This window comes from Bos taurus, chromosome 9 (assembly GCF_002263795.3).
Source record: "Bos taurus isolate L1 Dominette 01449 registration number 42190680 breed Hereford chromosome 9, ARS-UCD2.0, whole genome shotgun sequence".
Classification (NCBI taxonomy): domain Eukaryota; kingdom Metazoa; phylum Chordata; class Mammalia; order Artiodactyla; family Bovidae; genus Bos; species Bos taurus.
Window position 1 is genome coordinate 68,233,600 of NC_037336.1, and position 15,390 is coordinate 68,248,989.

General features: G+C 36.6%; 1 protein-coding gene across 11 annotated transcripts in view; it reads left to right on the forward strand.

Annotated features, from left to right (window-relative positions):
• L3MBTL3 (L3MBTL histone methyl-lysine binding protein 3) overlaps window positions 1-15,390 on the forward strand; it is a 104,806-nt gene that overhangs the window by 51,761 nt on the left and 37,655 nt on the right. For all 11 annotated transcript variants that reach the window (XM_015472852.3, XM_059889713.1, XM_005210918.5 and 8 more), the window contains 5 exons: window positions 1,721-1,797; window positions 6,019-6,104; window positions 7,802-7,912; window positions 12,636-12,750; window positions 14,347-14,449. In XM_015472852.3, coding sequence (XP_015328338.2) covers window positions 1,721-1,797; window positions 6,019-6,104; window positions 7,802-7,912; window positions 12,636-12,750; window positions 14,347-14,449 — 492 coding nt within the window. The remainder of the gene's footprint in view (window positions 1-1,720; window positions 1,798-6,018; window positions 6,105-7,801; window positions 7,913-12,635; window positions 12,751-14,346; window positions 14,450-15,390) is intronic.

Consider the following 15,390-nt stretch of genomic DNA (forward strand, 5'->3'; position numbering starts at 1 on the left):
TTGGAATGTTCTGGACTTCCCTTCACTCCCACTCTGCGTCAAATCTATCAGCTTATCCAGTGGATTCTTCCTTTAGAACATTGACCTAAATATACAATCACTTCGTATTATCTTCACCACCAGCACTCTGGTTCAGGTTACCCTCCCCAAATCTGGTAAAAACCTTCCAGCAGCCTTTTGTCTCCTTCCCAAATGTGGTTTACTATCTGCAAAGCAGTCAGACTAATTTCTTTAAAACATAAATCAGATTATACAACTCTTCTGCCTAAAACCTTTCACAAAATGTTCTAGTAAACATCATTTTACTCTAAGATTCCAAGACCTTACTGTGGCCTAACGGCCCCTCTTGATATTTCCTGTTCTCTGCTTCTCTCAGTCCATTCCTAACACAGTTCTGCTTGGTATCTCCTCTTAACATAGCATCTGTACTTGCTGTCCTCTCAGCATGGAAGGCTTTCCTTTATATATTTGAGTGGCTCAGTCCTCTCCTCACTGTTTTCAGATGTCATCTTATTTAAAAAGTCATCTTGACTATGTGTTTTGAAGGAATATCTTAACCACTGTTTCACTCTACTTTTTTATTCCAATTCTTTACATAGCATTTTGCCCCCAGAATATACATTTTGTTTGTTAATTAATTTCCTCTTTTCCCACTATACTATAAGTTCCAAGAGGCTGAAAGTTGGTATTATTTTATTTGCTACTGTATCCTCAGTGCCTATCCCAGTGTCTGGCACATGATAGACACTCAGCCTTTAAATGAATGGCTGAGTGAATGAATGAATGAAGAGTGTTGGGATGAGAGTACTATATGGAACAGGTTTGATTAGGAGCAAGGAATCAGATGTGCATACTGGTAAAGAGGCCTTGGCAAAGCATATACTTGACTGAAGTAAAGATGACAAAGAGAAGAGGTAAGGAAAAGAAAGACCCCATCTTAATACCTGGTCTCTGCCATTCTAATGGGCAATAGAGAGAGTGTGTTTGCTTTTTGAGGGTGATTGCGCTTCCTGCTTTTGTATATTTGTCCTTAGAAATACTGAAATAATTTTAGCTTGCCTGTGTATATGCTGTTTATATACATGTTTATTTTTCCAAATGATTTTCCTAAATGGAAATTCCAAATTTTAGTGACGTTATCTTTACATTTGCTATGTTTGCAGTTGTGGAATATAACACCACTTGTGTGGGAACAAAGACTATTTGCTTGGTGTCAGTTTTGTATGTTATATGTATCTGATAGACATCTCCTTGGTACTAATATGTTGGAAGGATGAAAAATTCTTTGGTTTAGCCATTTTTTCCCGAATAAGATAGATTGTGAAAAGGTAGAACTTGGTGTCAGAGAAGGCAATGGCACCCCACTCCAGTACTCTTGCCTGGAAAATCCCATGGACGGAGCAGCCTGGTAGGCTGCAGCCCATGGCGTCGCTAAGAGTCAGATGCGACTGAGCGACTTCACTTTCACTTTTCACTTTCCTGCATTGGGGAGGGAAATGGCAACCCACTCCAGTGTTCTTGCCTGGAGAATCCCAGGGACGGGGGAGCCTGGTGGGCTGCCGTTTATGGGGTCACACAGAGTCGGACACGACTGAAATGACTTAGCAGTAGCAGCAGTAGAACTCAGTGTAAAATGTTCACAATCACTAACTTTTTTTTTTTTTAACTTTTACTGGTATTTGAGAATTTTCCCTAATTACCAAATTTATATAACTTACAGGTGTGAAGCCTCTAGTCCACACATTCATCCAGTTGGTTGGTGTAAAGAACATCGAAGAACGCTCATTACTCCTCCAGGTTTGTGTTGATTATGTGCCTGCTGTTTGTTATTTATGTCAATTTGAGTTTATTTTCATGTGCTGAAGAGCAGACTCTGTGACTTCATCATAAGACAATGCATTTTTGAGCATGTCACTATTTAACATGCCATGGCTGCTGCTGGTATGAAGTGATAGAGTGGTCAGCTCACACAGAACATCACTGTGGTGTATGTGGCTTCTTGTGGATACTCCTGTAATGAAAACTGTCATGGTCATAGGGAAAGGATGCCCCCTTGGCTTGTCAGGAGCTGTTGTGTGGATGTTGCCACAGCATGTAAGCAACAAAGACTCAGCTTGGAGCTTCAAATACTTGTCTCGTTCTATTCTGCCAGCTAGTGTTGTTTTTAGGCTTGTCCCTTGTTCCTTGATACTGCTTCCTAGTTAGCGCCTGATCATTTACTCACTCAGAACCAACCGTTCCTATGATGGGCAAGGCAAGTCCCTTCTACCTCCTGCATTTTCTTCTGTGTTCAGGGATGAAAGCTCCTATTCTTTACTGATTTACAGAACTGTTTTGAAGGTGAAAGAATAATTGCATAAACCATGTAATGTTAAAGTAAGATATTAATTGGTTTGGTAACTCAAATGTGCTGCTGCCTGAAAGACCCCACTCAGCCCTCCTAGGTTAGGAGCCAGGCTTCTCTGGTGGCTCAGACGGTTAAGTGTCTGCCTGCAACACAGGAGATCTTGGTTCGATCCCTGGGTCAGGAAGATCCCCTCGAGAAGGAAATGGCAACCTACTCCAGTACTCTTGTCTGGAAAATTCCATGGACTGAGGAGCCTGGTAGGTTACAGTCCGTGGGGTCACAAAGAGTCAGACACGACTGAGCAACTTCACTTTCAGGAGCCAGTGAATAGTGACTGCCACCATCACCATCTGAATTACGTTATACAGATTCTTTTTGGACTTCGCAATTTGATATTGATCTTTTTATTTTTTTCCTTACCATCCTTTTGGTCATCATTGGCAACCCACTCCAATATTCTTGCCTGGAGAATTCCTTGGACAGAGGAGCCTGGTGGGTCACAGTCTATAGGGTCGCAAAGAGTCAGACAAGACTGAAGTGTCTTAGCATGCACGCAGGGATCTGTTAAATTAACAGGACCAGTGAACAGCAGGTTCCTGGCTATGTCTTCACAGCCTGGGAAGGGGTGTGTGAGGTATCATTACTGACTTCTGATGTCAGGCAGATTACCAAGTCTTCTGTCTCTTTTCATGGACTTTTATAATTCAGTAGCAGAGAAAGTATATAGCTTTTGGCAAAATTAAAAAATACAAAATGGCATGTGAAAAGTACCAAACACATAGCAGTGTGAATATGATTGATGCCACTAACTGTAACACATGAAGATGGTTAAACTTGTAAATTTTATGTGATACATATTTTATTACACTAATTAAAAAAGTTGAAAAAAAAAAAGTAAAAATATGCCAAATAAAAAGACTGGTGTGCAAGGCCTGTGCTGATGTTACTCTGCTCTTTGGATCCATGGCAAACAAGACACCCTTTCTCTGGAGCCTTTTCTCTAAGGGCAGATTCCTGGCTTGTGTCTCACACCTTCTCTATGAAAAGAAAGGATGTTAATCACCTGTCTCCCTAGGCAATTGCTCTTCTGCTTCTTAGATCAGTCTTATGAGCTGCCCTGCCAGCTACTCCATATTCCTGTTCTTTTTTAACATTGGTACACCTACTGTTCTTTTTCCAAAATTAAAGTCTTCATGTCTTTTAAAATGATTTTTATTTTTTAATTACCAAATTATCCATTTAGATATGCTTATTTTTAAGAGTTTAGAGTGAAACTAGAGATAACCACTATTCTCTCTCTTAATGGCTTAATAGGTGGTTGTTATATCTTTGCAGAGAAACCTTTTTTGCCTCTGTATACACATACATGCAGGGCTTTAAAAGTGGCGCAGTGGTGAAGAACCCACCTGTCAATGCAGGAAATGCAAGAGACGCAGGTTCGACCTCTGGGTCAGGAAGATCCCCTGGAGGAGGAAATGGCAATCCACTCCAGTCTTCTTGCCTGGGAAATCCCATGGACAGAGGAGCCTGGCGGGTTACAGTCCACGGGGTCACAAAGAGTCCGACACGACTGAGGGACTGAGCACACACATACGTGTATGCATGCAGTCAGCTTTAATGTTACTTAATTCTGCAAGGAATATACCTTAAAAATGCGCTGTAAAATGTTGACTACTTGGAAATGTTTGCGTATTTACTCTTTCAGACTTTTATTTTGAAACATTTTCAAATGTACAGAGAAGTTGTAAGAACAGTAAGTAGCTCATTTATATAACCTTGAATCAGAGACCCATCCAAGTTTGTCAGTTGTATCAAGGATGTCATTTATAGCAAAATAATGGCATATTGCTTAGTTGTCATATTTCTCTGGTCTCCTTCAATATGCTGTCCTTGACTTTTATAACTTGAGTATGTTTAAGAATTACAAATTGATCATTTTGTAGAATATTACTTAATTTGAACCTGATGGATACTTTCTGGTAATTAGATCCATGGTGTGCATTTTTGGCAGAAATATCACAGAAACAGTGCTGTGTTCTCATTGGATCATCTTCTGTGCCACTTGATGTCTGTTTATCTCATTACTGGTTGATTTTTACCAGTGATTGATTGATTAAGATGCTAGTTACCAGGCTTATTCATGGATGTAGGGGGGTTTCTGTCTGTAATTATTAAGTATTTTGAGAAGACACTTTGAAATTGTATAACTATCCTGTGCTTCAGTCCCACGTCGCTTCCTAGTTTTAGCATCTGTTGATATTTCTAGTGTGAATCAATATTCTGATAGTTTCTAAATGGTAATTTTTCTTAGTCTTTCGTTGTACATAATTAGATGACATTCTTCTGCAAAAAATAACTTTCTCGTCTTCCTGTTTATGCATTCAGTTAATTTATTTATATCAACATGGACCCAAATATTACTATTATCATCAATGGCTTATATTCCATTACTAACATTATTTATTTTCATGTTCAGATTTTCTTACATTTGGCCAGTGGGGGACCCTTTAGGCTGGTTTCTGTGTCCTTTTGACATTTTTTATTATTTTTTGGAGACATTTCCTATTTTCTGGCACAGCCGGGCTTATCTTGTGCTTTCCCTGACCCAACCTTGACGTCACCCATTTTTCCCAGACTCCGTGGTTTATTTTTATAGAGAACGATTTGTAGATGCTATCTGGACACTTGATATGCTCACTGCTTCTGAACTAATGCTGCTGTTGGCCTTTCAGGGGACATATGGTTAAGTAAATATAGAAAAATTTGTTGATTTCTATATCCATTTATAGATATTGAAAACCATGAATGTATACCATTAGCTGCAGTTCATATCTAACACCACCAAATTCATTCTGGTTTTTCACTTTTCATATTTATAGTCAGTGAGAAATCTGGCTTCTATTTTCTCTTTTTCAGTAAGTAAAGACTACATAAAGTAGCCATAAAGAGGATTACATAAAGTAGCCGGTTTCCTCCCCTACTGGGCCAACGCTAATTCCTACTCATGTCTACCTAAGGGGCTTTGGACTCTGGAGGAAACAGGGAGAGTGAGACGGAGGAAGGATGTTGTTTTTATACATTCTATCAGTACTGTTCCATGATTTATTTTAACTTATTTGGCCTAACAGTATGATTGTCTGGAATATTTCACATATTGGTGTATATATAAACCTGCCTCACTCTTTTTAATAAATGCTTTCTGTTTTACATTTACGATATTTGTGTGTGTGTGTGTGTGTATGTGTGTGTGTATATTTCTATATTGATGGTCATTTAACTGATTTTACATTTTCACATTTACAAATGATGTATTTTCTTTGTACACACATATGAGATTCTTCCTAGATTGATAGAAGTGAAATATCTAGACTAAAGGGTGTTTATATTTGTGTGTTTGTGTATATCTTGTGTTGTAAGACTGTCCTAACTTGAGAATGCAAATTATATATATTCTCATTTAAAAGTTAATAGAGAAATCATGATCTAGATGAAAACTATTTCATTATTACATGTAGTTCCAAGTGTGTAATCAGTTTAAGTTTGTTTTGTGTAATATGAGCATGCTTTTCTTCATTGTAATGATAACAATATCTCATCATTTCATAGGCCTGCTTGTGGTTGTCACTATCACTTTGGTTAAACCTGATAGGATTTACTGTTTTCATTCTTAGGTTATCCAAATGTGAAACATTTTTCTTGGGATAAATACTTAGAAGAAACCAATTCTTTACCTGCTCCTGCAAGAGCTTTCAAAGTGGTGAGATATTATACTTTACAATATTTGATTCATTTATGTTGGTAATAGTGTTCAGTCATTGAAATTTAAGAACAGAAAAAGTATTGGTAAACAGAAACGAGAGAGAAGCAGAAGACCAAAGAAGATGTTTTTGAATTTTTACAGTTTTGAAAGGGAAATGATTACTGGGGCGGGGAGGGGGTTTGTTGTTGCCAACTAAAGAATACTTCCATTTTGGACTTTAAAGTCTCCTTGGAAAATACTTATGTTTGAATTGGTTTGCAGTGAGTTGATTGTACAGCAGACTTCTGTTTTTCCAGCTAGATATTCTGACAGACCAAACAGCACAAGATATCTATTGTTTTATAATGAAAACTTTATTTCTTCATTCCTTTGGGTTTGTTTATGGCAAGCTGAGATGTTGTGTGTATGTGTGTGTTTTAATATTATTGCTATAAATCATCATGTTTGACTACCACAATACAAGGTCATCTGTTTTGATTATAGTGTCTTTCTAATCCAGGTAATTGCTTCTTGCCTATTAAGATTCAAAGTTAACGTCATTTGTGTGCAAGGGAAGAATACAAAAATGAAATGTATTTAAAATTTTTTTAAATCTCAAGCAACTTGCTTTATAATTAGTATTTAAGAAAAGAAAGATATATTAAATACTTGATTTTTTTTTAAAAAAGTGACAGTATTATAAGCAACATTTTTAATAAATCCTTTTGTGTGTAAATTTATAGGATTTTTAATGATAAAATTAATTAGTAGATATGGATCCAAATACATCAGAAAAGAACATAAAAATTTTTGAGAGAAAATTTGTTACATTAAGAAAAGCCATAAATTCAGGATTATACATGAGTAATGTTTAGAGTCATGAAATTTTATAGATTTTTATCTGACCCTCTAACTTAGCCTCATACAGAAAAGAGCTGCTTTGCAGTTTTGCTTTGAACTGGATAAAATCATGTCAAACTCGGTTTGTATATCTAGTGTCACAGTGATTTCAGAGAGAAAATCAGAATTCCTTTAGCTTGGCCTTTAGGTGCCTTGCATTAATTGTTTTGCATCCTTTGCATAATTTTCACACTTGATTTTCACAGCCAGACTTTTATTATACCTGTTAGCCATCACCTTTCCTTCTGCCCATAAATTTTTCAGAGGGTTGTAGGTTTCTGCTGAGTTTTGAGATGTAGGTAGCCCCATTCCTGTTCTTTGTAGAACAGTTCTACCTGTGTGTCTTGATTGCTAATTTTCTTCTTAGAAAGACTTCTGTTACTTTTTTGTGTCAAGCTAATTTCTATGTCTCCTCTCCACAACTTCAATGTTCTTCCCTCTCTTTTATAACTTTCATGTTTGTTGACTTTTGCCAAGACAGCTCCAAGTAATGAGAAAAAATTCTTGTCTTCCCTATGACTAATCAGAAAAACCACAGTGTTCTGAATTTCAGCTTAAGATTTTTGACTTCCTGTTTGCTCCTGTGGCTAGTTGCTCAGGCTCTTTCTATCGCCTGCAGGCTTGGCTGTGTGATTTGGGATTTTTTTTTTTTTTTTTGTAAGGAGAATGAAGTCCAAAGCCGTTTTAGGAACTTGAGTTCGGGAGGCTGGTTCTCTTATAATAGTTCAGTTTTTTTTTTTAACTCTATCTTTGTGACATAGAGCTCACCTTCCCTTCCTCTATGTCTCACTATATAAAATTTTCTGTTACGGCAGAAGCCACCACATGGATTCCAGAAAAAAATGAAGCTTGAGGTCATAGACAAAAGAAATCCCATGTTTATTAGAGTAGCAACAGTTGCAGACACAGATGATCACCGAATAAAAGTAAGTATTTTCTGTTGTGCTTTTGTTTTTCTTTTTTTTTAACAAGACATCTTGGATGAAAACTTCAGCAGACATTTAATTCGTGAAGTCCTCAAATTACATTAGTAAAATCATAGGAATATGCAAATTAAGTGATTATGTATCTTTGTAAGTGTTTTTCTACTTTATGTAAGTTTTCTCCTTATTTATGACTGACTTTTAATATTTTAAGTATGTATTTGGAAGAAAAAGTAGATACAGTGTATAAGGTAATCTGTTCAGAAGGCGATATAATACTTCATTTTCCAATAGTGTGTGTATATATATATATTTTTTTTTTAATTAAGTTCGGGTTTTTTTTTTTTTTTTATGGGATGTTGGTTTTTGAGACATCCAAGGCCACTGGGTTCCTTCCTTCTCTTTGAAAATTTCTCTCTGGAAACTCTCAAGATTATCTTTGTCCCTAATATTTTGATGTTTTGTGATAACATACTTTCGTATGAGGGTTTTTTTTCATTATCTTGCATAAATCTCCATATTCAGACTTGAGCCAGTCCTGTCATTTTCCAGACCTCCTGACATACTTGCTGCCTCCACATTGAGTCCTTCTGGATTCTACACAGTGAGCTCGTTCTCCCCGGCCCTGCTCTCCCTCTCACGGCGTCTGGGTTGCAACCCACCCCCTCTCTTCCAGTGGCTCAGCTCTCCCTCACCCACTTGTGCCCTTTGCACTCATCATTGCCACGTCTATCAGCTACTTTGCTTCTCCATTTGTCCTTCTGGGTTTATACATTGTCACACATAACTTTCATTTCAGAAGAGAGTGCAAATAAGCACCTGGGTCTAAAATGTGGTTTATTGAGTTGCCTTTCACCTCAACAGAAAATCCAACCAAATTAGTTTTTTTTAAAAAATGAAATACTGTGCTCTCAAAAACTATTATCTGTCTTCATCTTGAAATTGTCAATAATGAATATTCAGTTTTTATAAAGGGTCCAAATTACATTTTTAGGTAAAAAATGTATCTAATTTCCTAAACTGTGATTTAAAATATTTTAAATTATCTGTACTATGCTTTGATATCTAGTAGTCTATTTTCTTTAGAATTTTCATTCAGCCTCATTGCTGAGTTGCTTTTATGTTAATTGTCTTTAGAGTGGAACATTTCTATTATAAGTATTTTTGGATGTCTCTTAGGCTTCCCTTATGGCTCAGCTGGTAAAGAATCTGCCTGCAATATGGGAGACCTGAGTTCAATCCCTGGGTTGGAAACATCCCCTGGAGAAGGGAAAGGCTACCCACTCCAGTATTCTGCCCTGGAGAATTCCATGGACTGTGTAGTCCTTGGGATTGCAGAGTTGGATACGACTGAATGAGTTTCACTTTCACTTGTGTTTTGTACAATGCTTAAATATTTCGTGTTGCATGTTTATGTGTCTTTCTCTCTTACTCTTTGTTAGGTAATTTTATTTCATTTCAAAATAGGACCCAGCAAGAGAACAACTATCACTTAGCATTATGAGAAAGTCTGATTTTTTTGTTTATGAAAACCTCTTAATGTGCCAGTGACTCAAGTAGTAAAGATGAAATGAAACTATACAAACTATAATAAATTTATTTCATCTGGGCTTCCATAGTAAGAGTATTAATTAGGTTTAATTTTTTTATATATTATGTTTGCATAATTTCTGATAGCAATCTTTAATTGAAGTATTGGTGGCTAAGATGGTAAAGAATCTGCCTGCAATGCAGAAGACCCAGGTTCAATTCCTGGGTTGGGAAGATCCCCTGGAGAAGGGAATGGCAACCCACTTCAGTATTATTGCCTGGAGAATTCCTTGGACAGAGGAGCCTGGCAGGCTACAGTCCATGGGGTCTCAAGAGTTGGACACGACTGAGCAACTAATGCACACATATTTCTGATAGCAATTTTTAATTAAAGTACACTTGACATAATATTTTATTAGTTTCAAATGTACAGTGTGATTCAGTATCTTTGCAGGTTATACTCTATTAAAAGTTATTACAAGATAATGGCTATAATTCCCTTTGCTGTACAGTATATCCTTGTTGCTGATCTGTTTTATGCACAGTAGTTTGTAATCTATTAATCCTGTACTGAACTCTGGGAGTTGGTGATGGACAGGGGGGCCTGGCGTGCTGCAGTTCATGGGATTGCAAAGAGTCAGGCATGACTGAGCGACGGAACTGAACTGAACTGAACCGAATCCTGTACTGCTAATTTGTTCTTTCTCCCCTCTCTCTTCCCTTTGATAACCACTGGTTTGCTTTCTATATCTGTGAATCTTTCTGTTTTGCATATACGTTTACTTGTATGATTTTTTAGATTCCACATATAAGTGATTAAATAGCAGTTTTTAAGTGCATTTGCTCCTTATTAGAGAATTGTATTGTTCCTCTGTTCATAATATTTAAATTAAATTTTAACTCTGAAATTTAACCTTAAATTGCTAAAATTCTCCCAGTTGCCAGCCAGCCTAGTTTGTAGAAGAGATTCAGCTTATTTACAGTAACTAAAATATTGTCTCCTTTTTGTTGCATATTGTCATATATTGTCAATAGATCTGTCATCTTTGATAGATGACTTTTCATTGCCAAACTGAGATATCAGTTTTAATGAAAACTAGGAAGGGGTTTGAGGTTGCACAGAGTTGGACACGACTTAGCAGCAGCAGCAGCAGGAAGGGGTTTATGGTATCATTAGATATATTATCTTCAACATATTCTTAAAGGTATTTGGGAGGAAATTATTAAAAGAACCCTTTTATTTATGATGATACCAAGATTTTTGGACTCTATATTGCAGTACAATAGTGTCTTTTTTAGTATCACTGGAAATTTTCAGTATACAGTAGAGTTACTTAGAAGTTAAGTAAATGACATGTTAGGTGCACAGAACCCAAGTTATACTTCTAAGTTTAGAACCTCCTTGGTGGGCTCACCCATTGTTTTTTTCTTCTTATTTTTAGTTATCACAAGTAATTCTAGTGTGTATCCAGGTCGGAGAACCATTTACTTATTAGGATTGAGTTTGTTTGCTACAGGAAGATAGCTAAATTTTGTAAAATGTAACAAATGTCACATGAGTTACATGAACATTGTTTCCAGTGTGGAAGAAATGAAATTTAGGAATAGGAATATAAGAAAACAGAGTTTCATGTATTTAGTAAAATAGAACACTATCACTTGATGATTAGTTGAGAATTAGAATGCTTAAAATTTACTTTATGCTATGAACTATGTATAACTTCTTAGTTATTGGTAGTACTGACAGCGTAAGCTGATACTCTTAATCAGTGTTATTTGAATGTTACTTTTGATCAGAGGAAAGAAAAGGGTTGTTTCAAATTAAACAGCTTTAAGTGTTGCTTTTATATGCAATGTATGTGAACGATGAACAAGTTTATTTTGGATCTGTGAATCTTAAGCTGGTTACTCCTCCCTACTAACTTTGTGATTTTTTTCTCCATTTTAAAATTTTATCCATGATTTCCTCCAGATGTGGAATTCTGTGGGATTTAATTCTAGGATTAATTGATTTCTAAGCTTGAGAAAGCAGATCCATTGCAAAGGACATTATTTTGAACCCATATATACATACTTTCGGAGAAGGCAATAGCAACCGACTCCAGTACTCTTGCCTGGAAAAATCCCATGGACAGAGGAGCCTGGTGGGCTGCAGTCCATGGGATCGCTAAGAGTCGGACACGACTGAGCGACTTCACTTTCACTTTTCACTTCCATGTATTGGAGAAGGAAATGGCAACCCACTCCAGTGTTCTTGCCTGGAGAATCCGAGGGACGGGGGAGCCGTCTATGGGGTGGCACAGAGTCAGACATGATTGAAGCCACTTAGCAGCAGCAGCATACATGCTTTAGTAACTCTGTACTTCTCCGTTACATAAACATACCGTAAGTTATATAACCAGTCTTGTAGATGGTAGGCATTCTGGTTTTTTTTCTGGTACAACAATGAATTATTTAGATTATCAAGTCAAAGATGATATATTTTAAGTGTTAATCACTGTTGCCACATACCTCTCCAGAAATATCTCATCAGTCAAGGCTCTTGTCAGTGGTCTATGAGAGCGTCCATTAATCTCATGTTCACTAGCTCTAGGAATCACCAAAATGGAACATTCTGGCAGATTGAAAGGAAAAGTATTGCATCTTGTGGATTTTAATTTGTACCTTTTTAGTTTTAAGTGAAATTGTCTTTTCATATGTTTACCATTTATTTTTATTTTTCTGTTAATGAGCTGTTTGTTGCTTTTCCACCTTTTCTATTAGATTTTTCATCTTTTTATGATATGTGATTTTTTTACGAATTGAGGAACAAAGTACCTTGTCACGCGTTAACAAATATGTTTTTCAGGTTTCTTTTGGGTTTTTCATCTTGCTAGCAGTCGTATTTGCCATTGTGAAGATTTGAACTTTGATGTAGTTAAATTGATCCATCTCTCATTTATGGCTCTTGAGTTTGGCATCTTGCTTACGAAGGCTACTGAGCTCTTAAGAGTTCGGTAATTCATGCTTTCTTCTAGAACTTTTATTGTTCAGTTTTCAACATTTGAATTTTTATCCATCTGACATCTATTGTGTTTATTTGTATATTCAGTGTACTATTTATAAGTTAGAATGAAGATGGTTACCATTGGCAGAGTTTTTACTGTAGGGATTTTTGTGACCTGAATTAAACTGTTGATCTTTTTTTGTTATCCAGGTTCACTTTGATGGCTGGAATAGTTGCTATGATTACTGGATAGATGCAGATTCTCCTGACATTCACCCTGTTGGTTGGTGTTCAAAAACTGGGCATCCTCTTCAACCTCCTTTGAGTAAGATACACAAGGATTACTTTAAGAAGTGTTTCCACTGTTGCGTAGTGTGCTTAATATTCTCTTTTCCTTCTCATTCTACTTCTCTCCTGTACATTTTTTCTCTGTGTAATCATTTTTCCTCTTACTGCATTTTTAGTTAACCTGATAGTCAAAAGTACATAAAAGAAGAAATTTAATATCTGAAAAAGTAGTGTGTGCCTAGACTTTCTTTTATTTAGCAGTATCGTCATGTTTTAAAACTAGTACTAAATTTTGGAAGACAATTTGTCAGACTATCAAAATTTAATGTATCAATGTCAATATCTTAATAGTGACTGGATACAATAGTTTTGCAAAGTAGTACCATCAGGAGAAACTGGGCAGAGTGTACAAGGGATCTCCCTTTGTGTTATTACTCACAATTGCATGTGAATCTACCGTCACCTCAATGAAAATTTTAGTTAAATTCAATTTTTTGAAAAAGGTACACCAAGAGGTTAACGTGTGTGCTGTCACTTCAGTCATGTCTGACTCTCTGCGACCCTGTGGACTGTAGCCCACCAGGCTGCTCTGTCCATGGGATCCTCTAGGTAAGAATACTAGAGTGGGTTGCCATGCCCCCTTTAGGGAATCTTCCCCACCCAGGGATTGAACCCATGTCTCCTTTGGCTCCTGCATTGCTGGCAGATTCTTTACCGCTAAGCCACCGGGGAAGCCTTGGGCTTAACATGCTGGATTTCAGTTGTGGAGGAAAGTAAATACATTGTAGAAAGAAAAATGTGGCAAATACAATACATTATTATGGAGTTTCTTAAAAATTTATCATGCCCTTCCCAACTAGTGGCTTCATTCCTGGATGTCACCTAGAAACTGCAGAAGGCCACCAGAATGCACTGCACGATGTTGGTCACAGTATGTTTAAAATAATAAACCTTGGTAACAAATATTGCTTAAATCTTGGTGCACTCATAGTACAACTACTGTGCAAATCATAAAAATATTACTATTGAGTTGAAGCTAAAGACCAAAGAAGACTGCTTCAGAATAGTATATACCCATGTTGTCCCTAATTTATGTGGCCGAAGTAAACCAAAGATGTGACACATGTACATACGCAAATGTACGTACATTTGGGAATGCTTGGAACATCTAGGAAGGTCAGGTTAACATGGTTAGTCAGGACTAAGGAGGCTATGAAATGTGAAGAGAGTCGCTTAAAGGGGATCTGTAGCTGTTCTTTGTATCCTGGTGTGTTGTTTGAAGTTTTCACAGCGTGTGAGTGTTCATATATTAATTATGTTATTTACTTGATCAAGCTGTTTAGAATCATCTCATTATTTCAGATTTAGGTATCTCTGGAATTTGTGACATTTTGAAAGAGGGTTGGGTCAAAGTTTACCGTTTCACTGTTAAAGAAAGACATTGTGAACAAAGTACTAGGGAAAACCTTTAGAAGTCGAGACTTTAAACATAGTTTTAATTTTGTAAGGCCTTCTTTTTCTGTGTATAAGTGTTGATTGAAAAATTGTTTTTTTTTTTTTTTCTTCTTCTGCTCCAAGGCATTTGCCTCTTACAGCCTTAACTTTTTGCTTTTTTCTTTTGGCTTTTTAATAGGCCCCTTAGACCTGATGGAAGCCTCAGAACACGGTGGCTGCACAACCCCAGGATGTAAAGGGATTGGCCATTTTAAGAGAGCGAGACACCTGGGCCCTCACAGGTATTTGGTGCTTCCACTCACATGGAGGTTCCTTCTGTGGTCAGATAGAGGGTGCCTGTCCCTTGTAGGTGGACGGTAATGATTTCCATGGATACTTAATAGACATGAACTAATTCTGCATTCAGATCCATATGAACTATGGTTGCTATGGTGACCATGTAAGAATAAAGAGTGTATGTGTAGTTAAATATTCCTGGGAGAGAATGCATTTGTGAATTTAAATAGATTTACGGTAGTTTCTTGGCAACCTGACTAGTTTTATAGATACTTTACGTCTTAAAGTCATTTGGGGTTGACCATTAATAGTGAGAAGAGGGCGGGCCTTGTTGAAAGTATTTGTTTGGTAAAATATTCTGATTGGGTGACTCAACAATTTGAATAGTGAGAGGTGAGATTATTGTAGATTAGCAGCAAAGATCACAAAAAGCACAAATATAAATAGACACATTTCAGAATACATTGGTCAAAATTAAATGCCTTTCAATATTTTTCTCTTACTTCTAAGTAACTTAAAAGAGAAACCAAAATTATACGTTTGAAATTTGATGTGTTACTTGGGCAGTTTGGGCTATTTGTAGACATATTCAAATATTACTGGAATAGAAAGAAATTTCTGTGATTTTTAACTGGGATTTTTAGAGAACAGAGGCATCACCTATTCTTGTATATATTAAAATAATAATTTGTCAGTGTAAAGTGTTCTAACTGCATGTTAATTGGATTGCCCAGTAAGAAAAATGATTCCTTGTTTATCTAGTTTATGCAGGTTGTGAATCTCTGTGCTTAAAACATCTGAAGATTGCCCTGCCTGTTTCTCTAAGCATTAATAGGAATTGTAAAATTGACCTGGTTGTTTTATCTTCATATAGGATTCTTCTTCCTTAAATGTCTATAACCTCAAAGCATTTTGCAGCACTGCTGCCAAGTTTGTTTTATGGGGT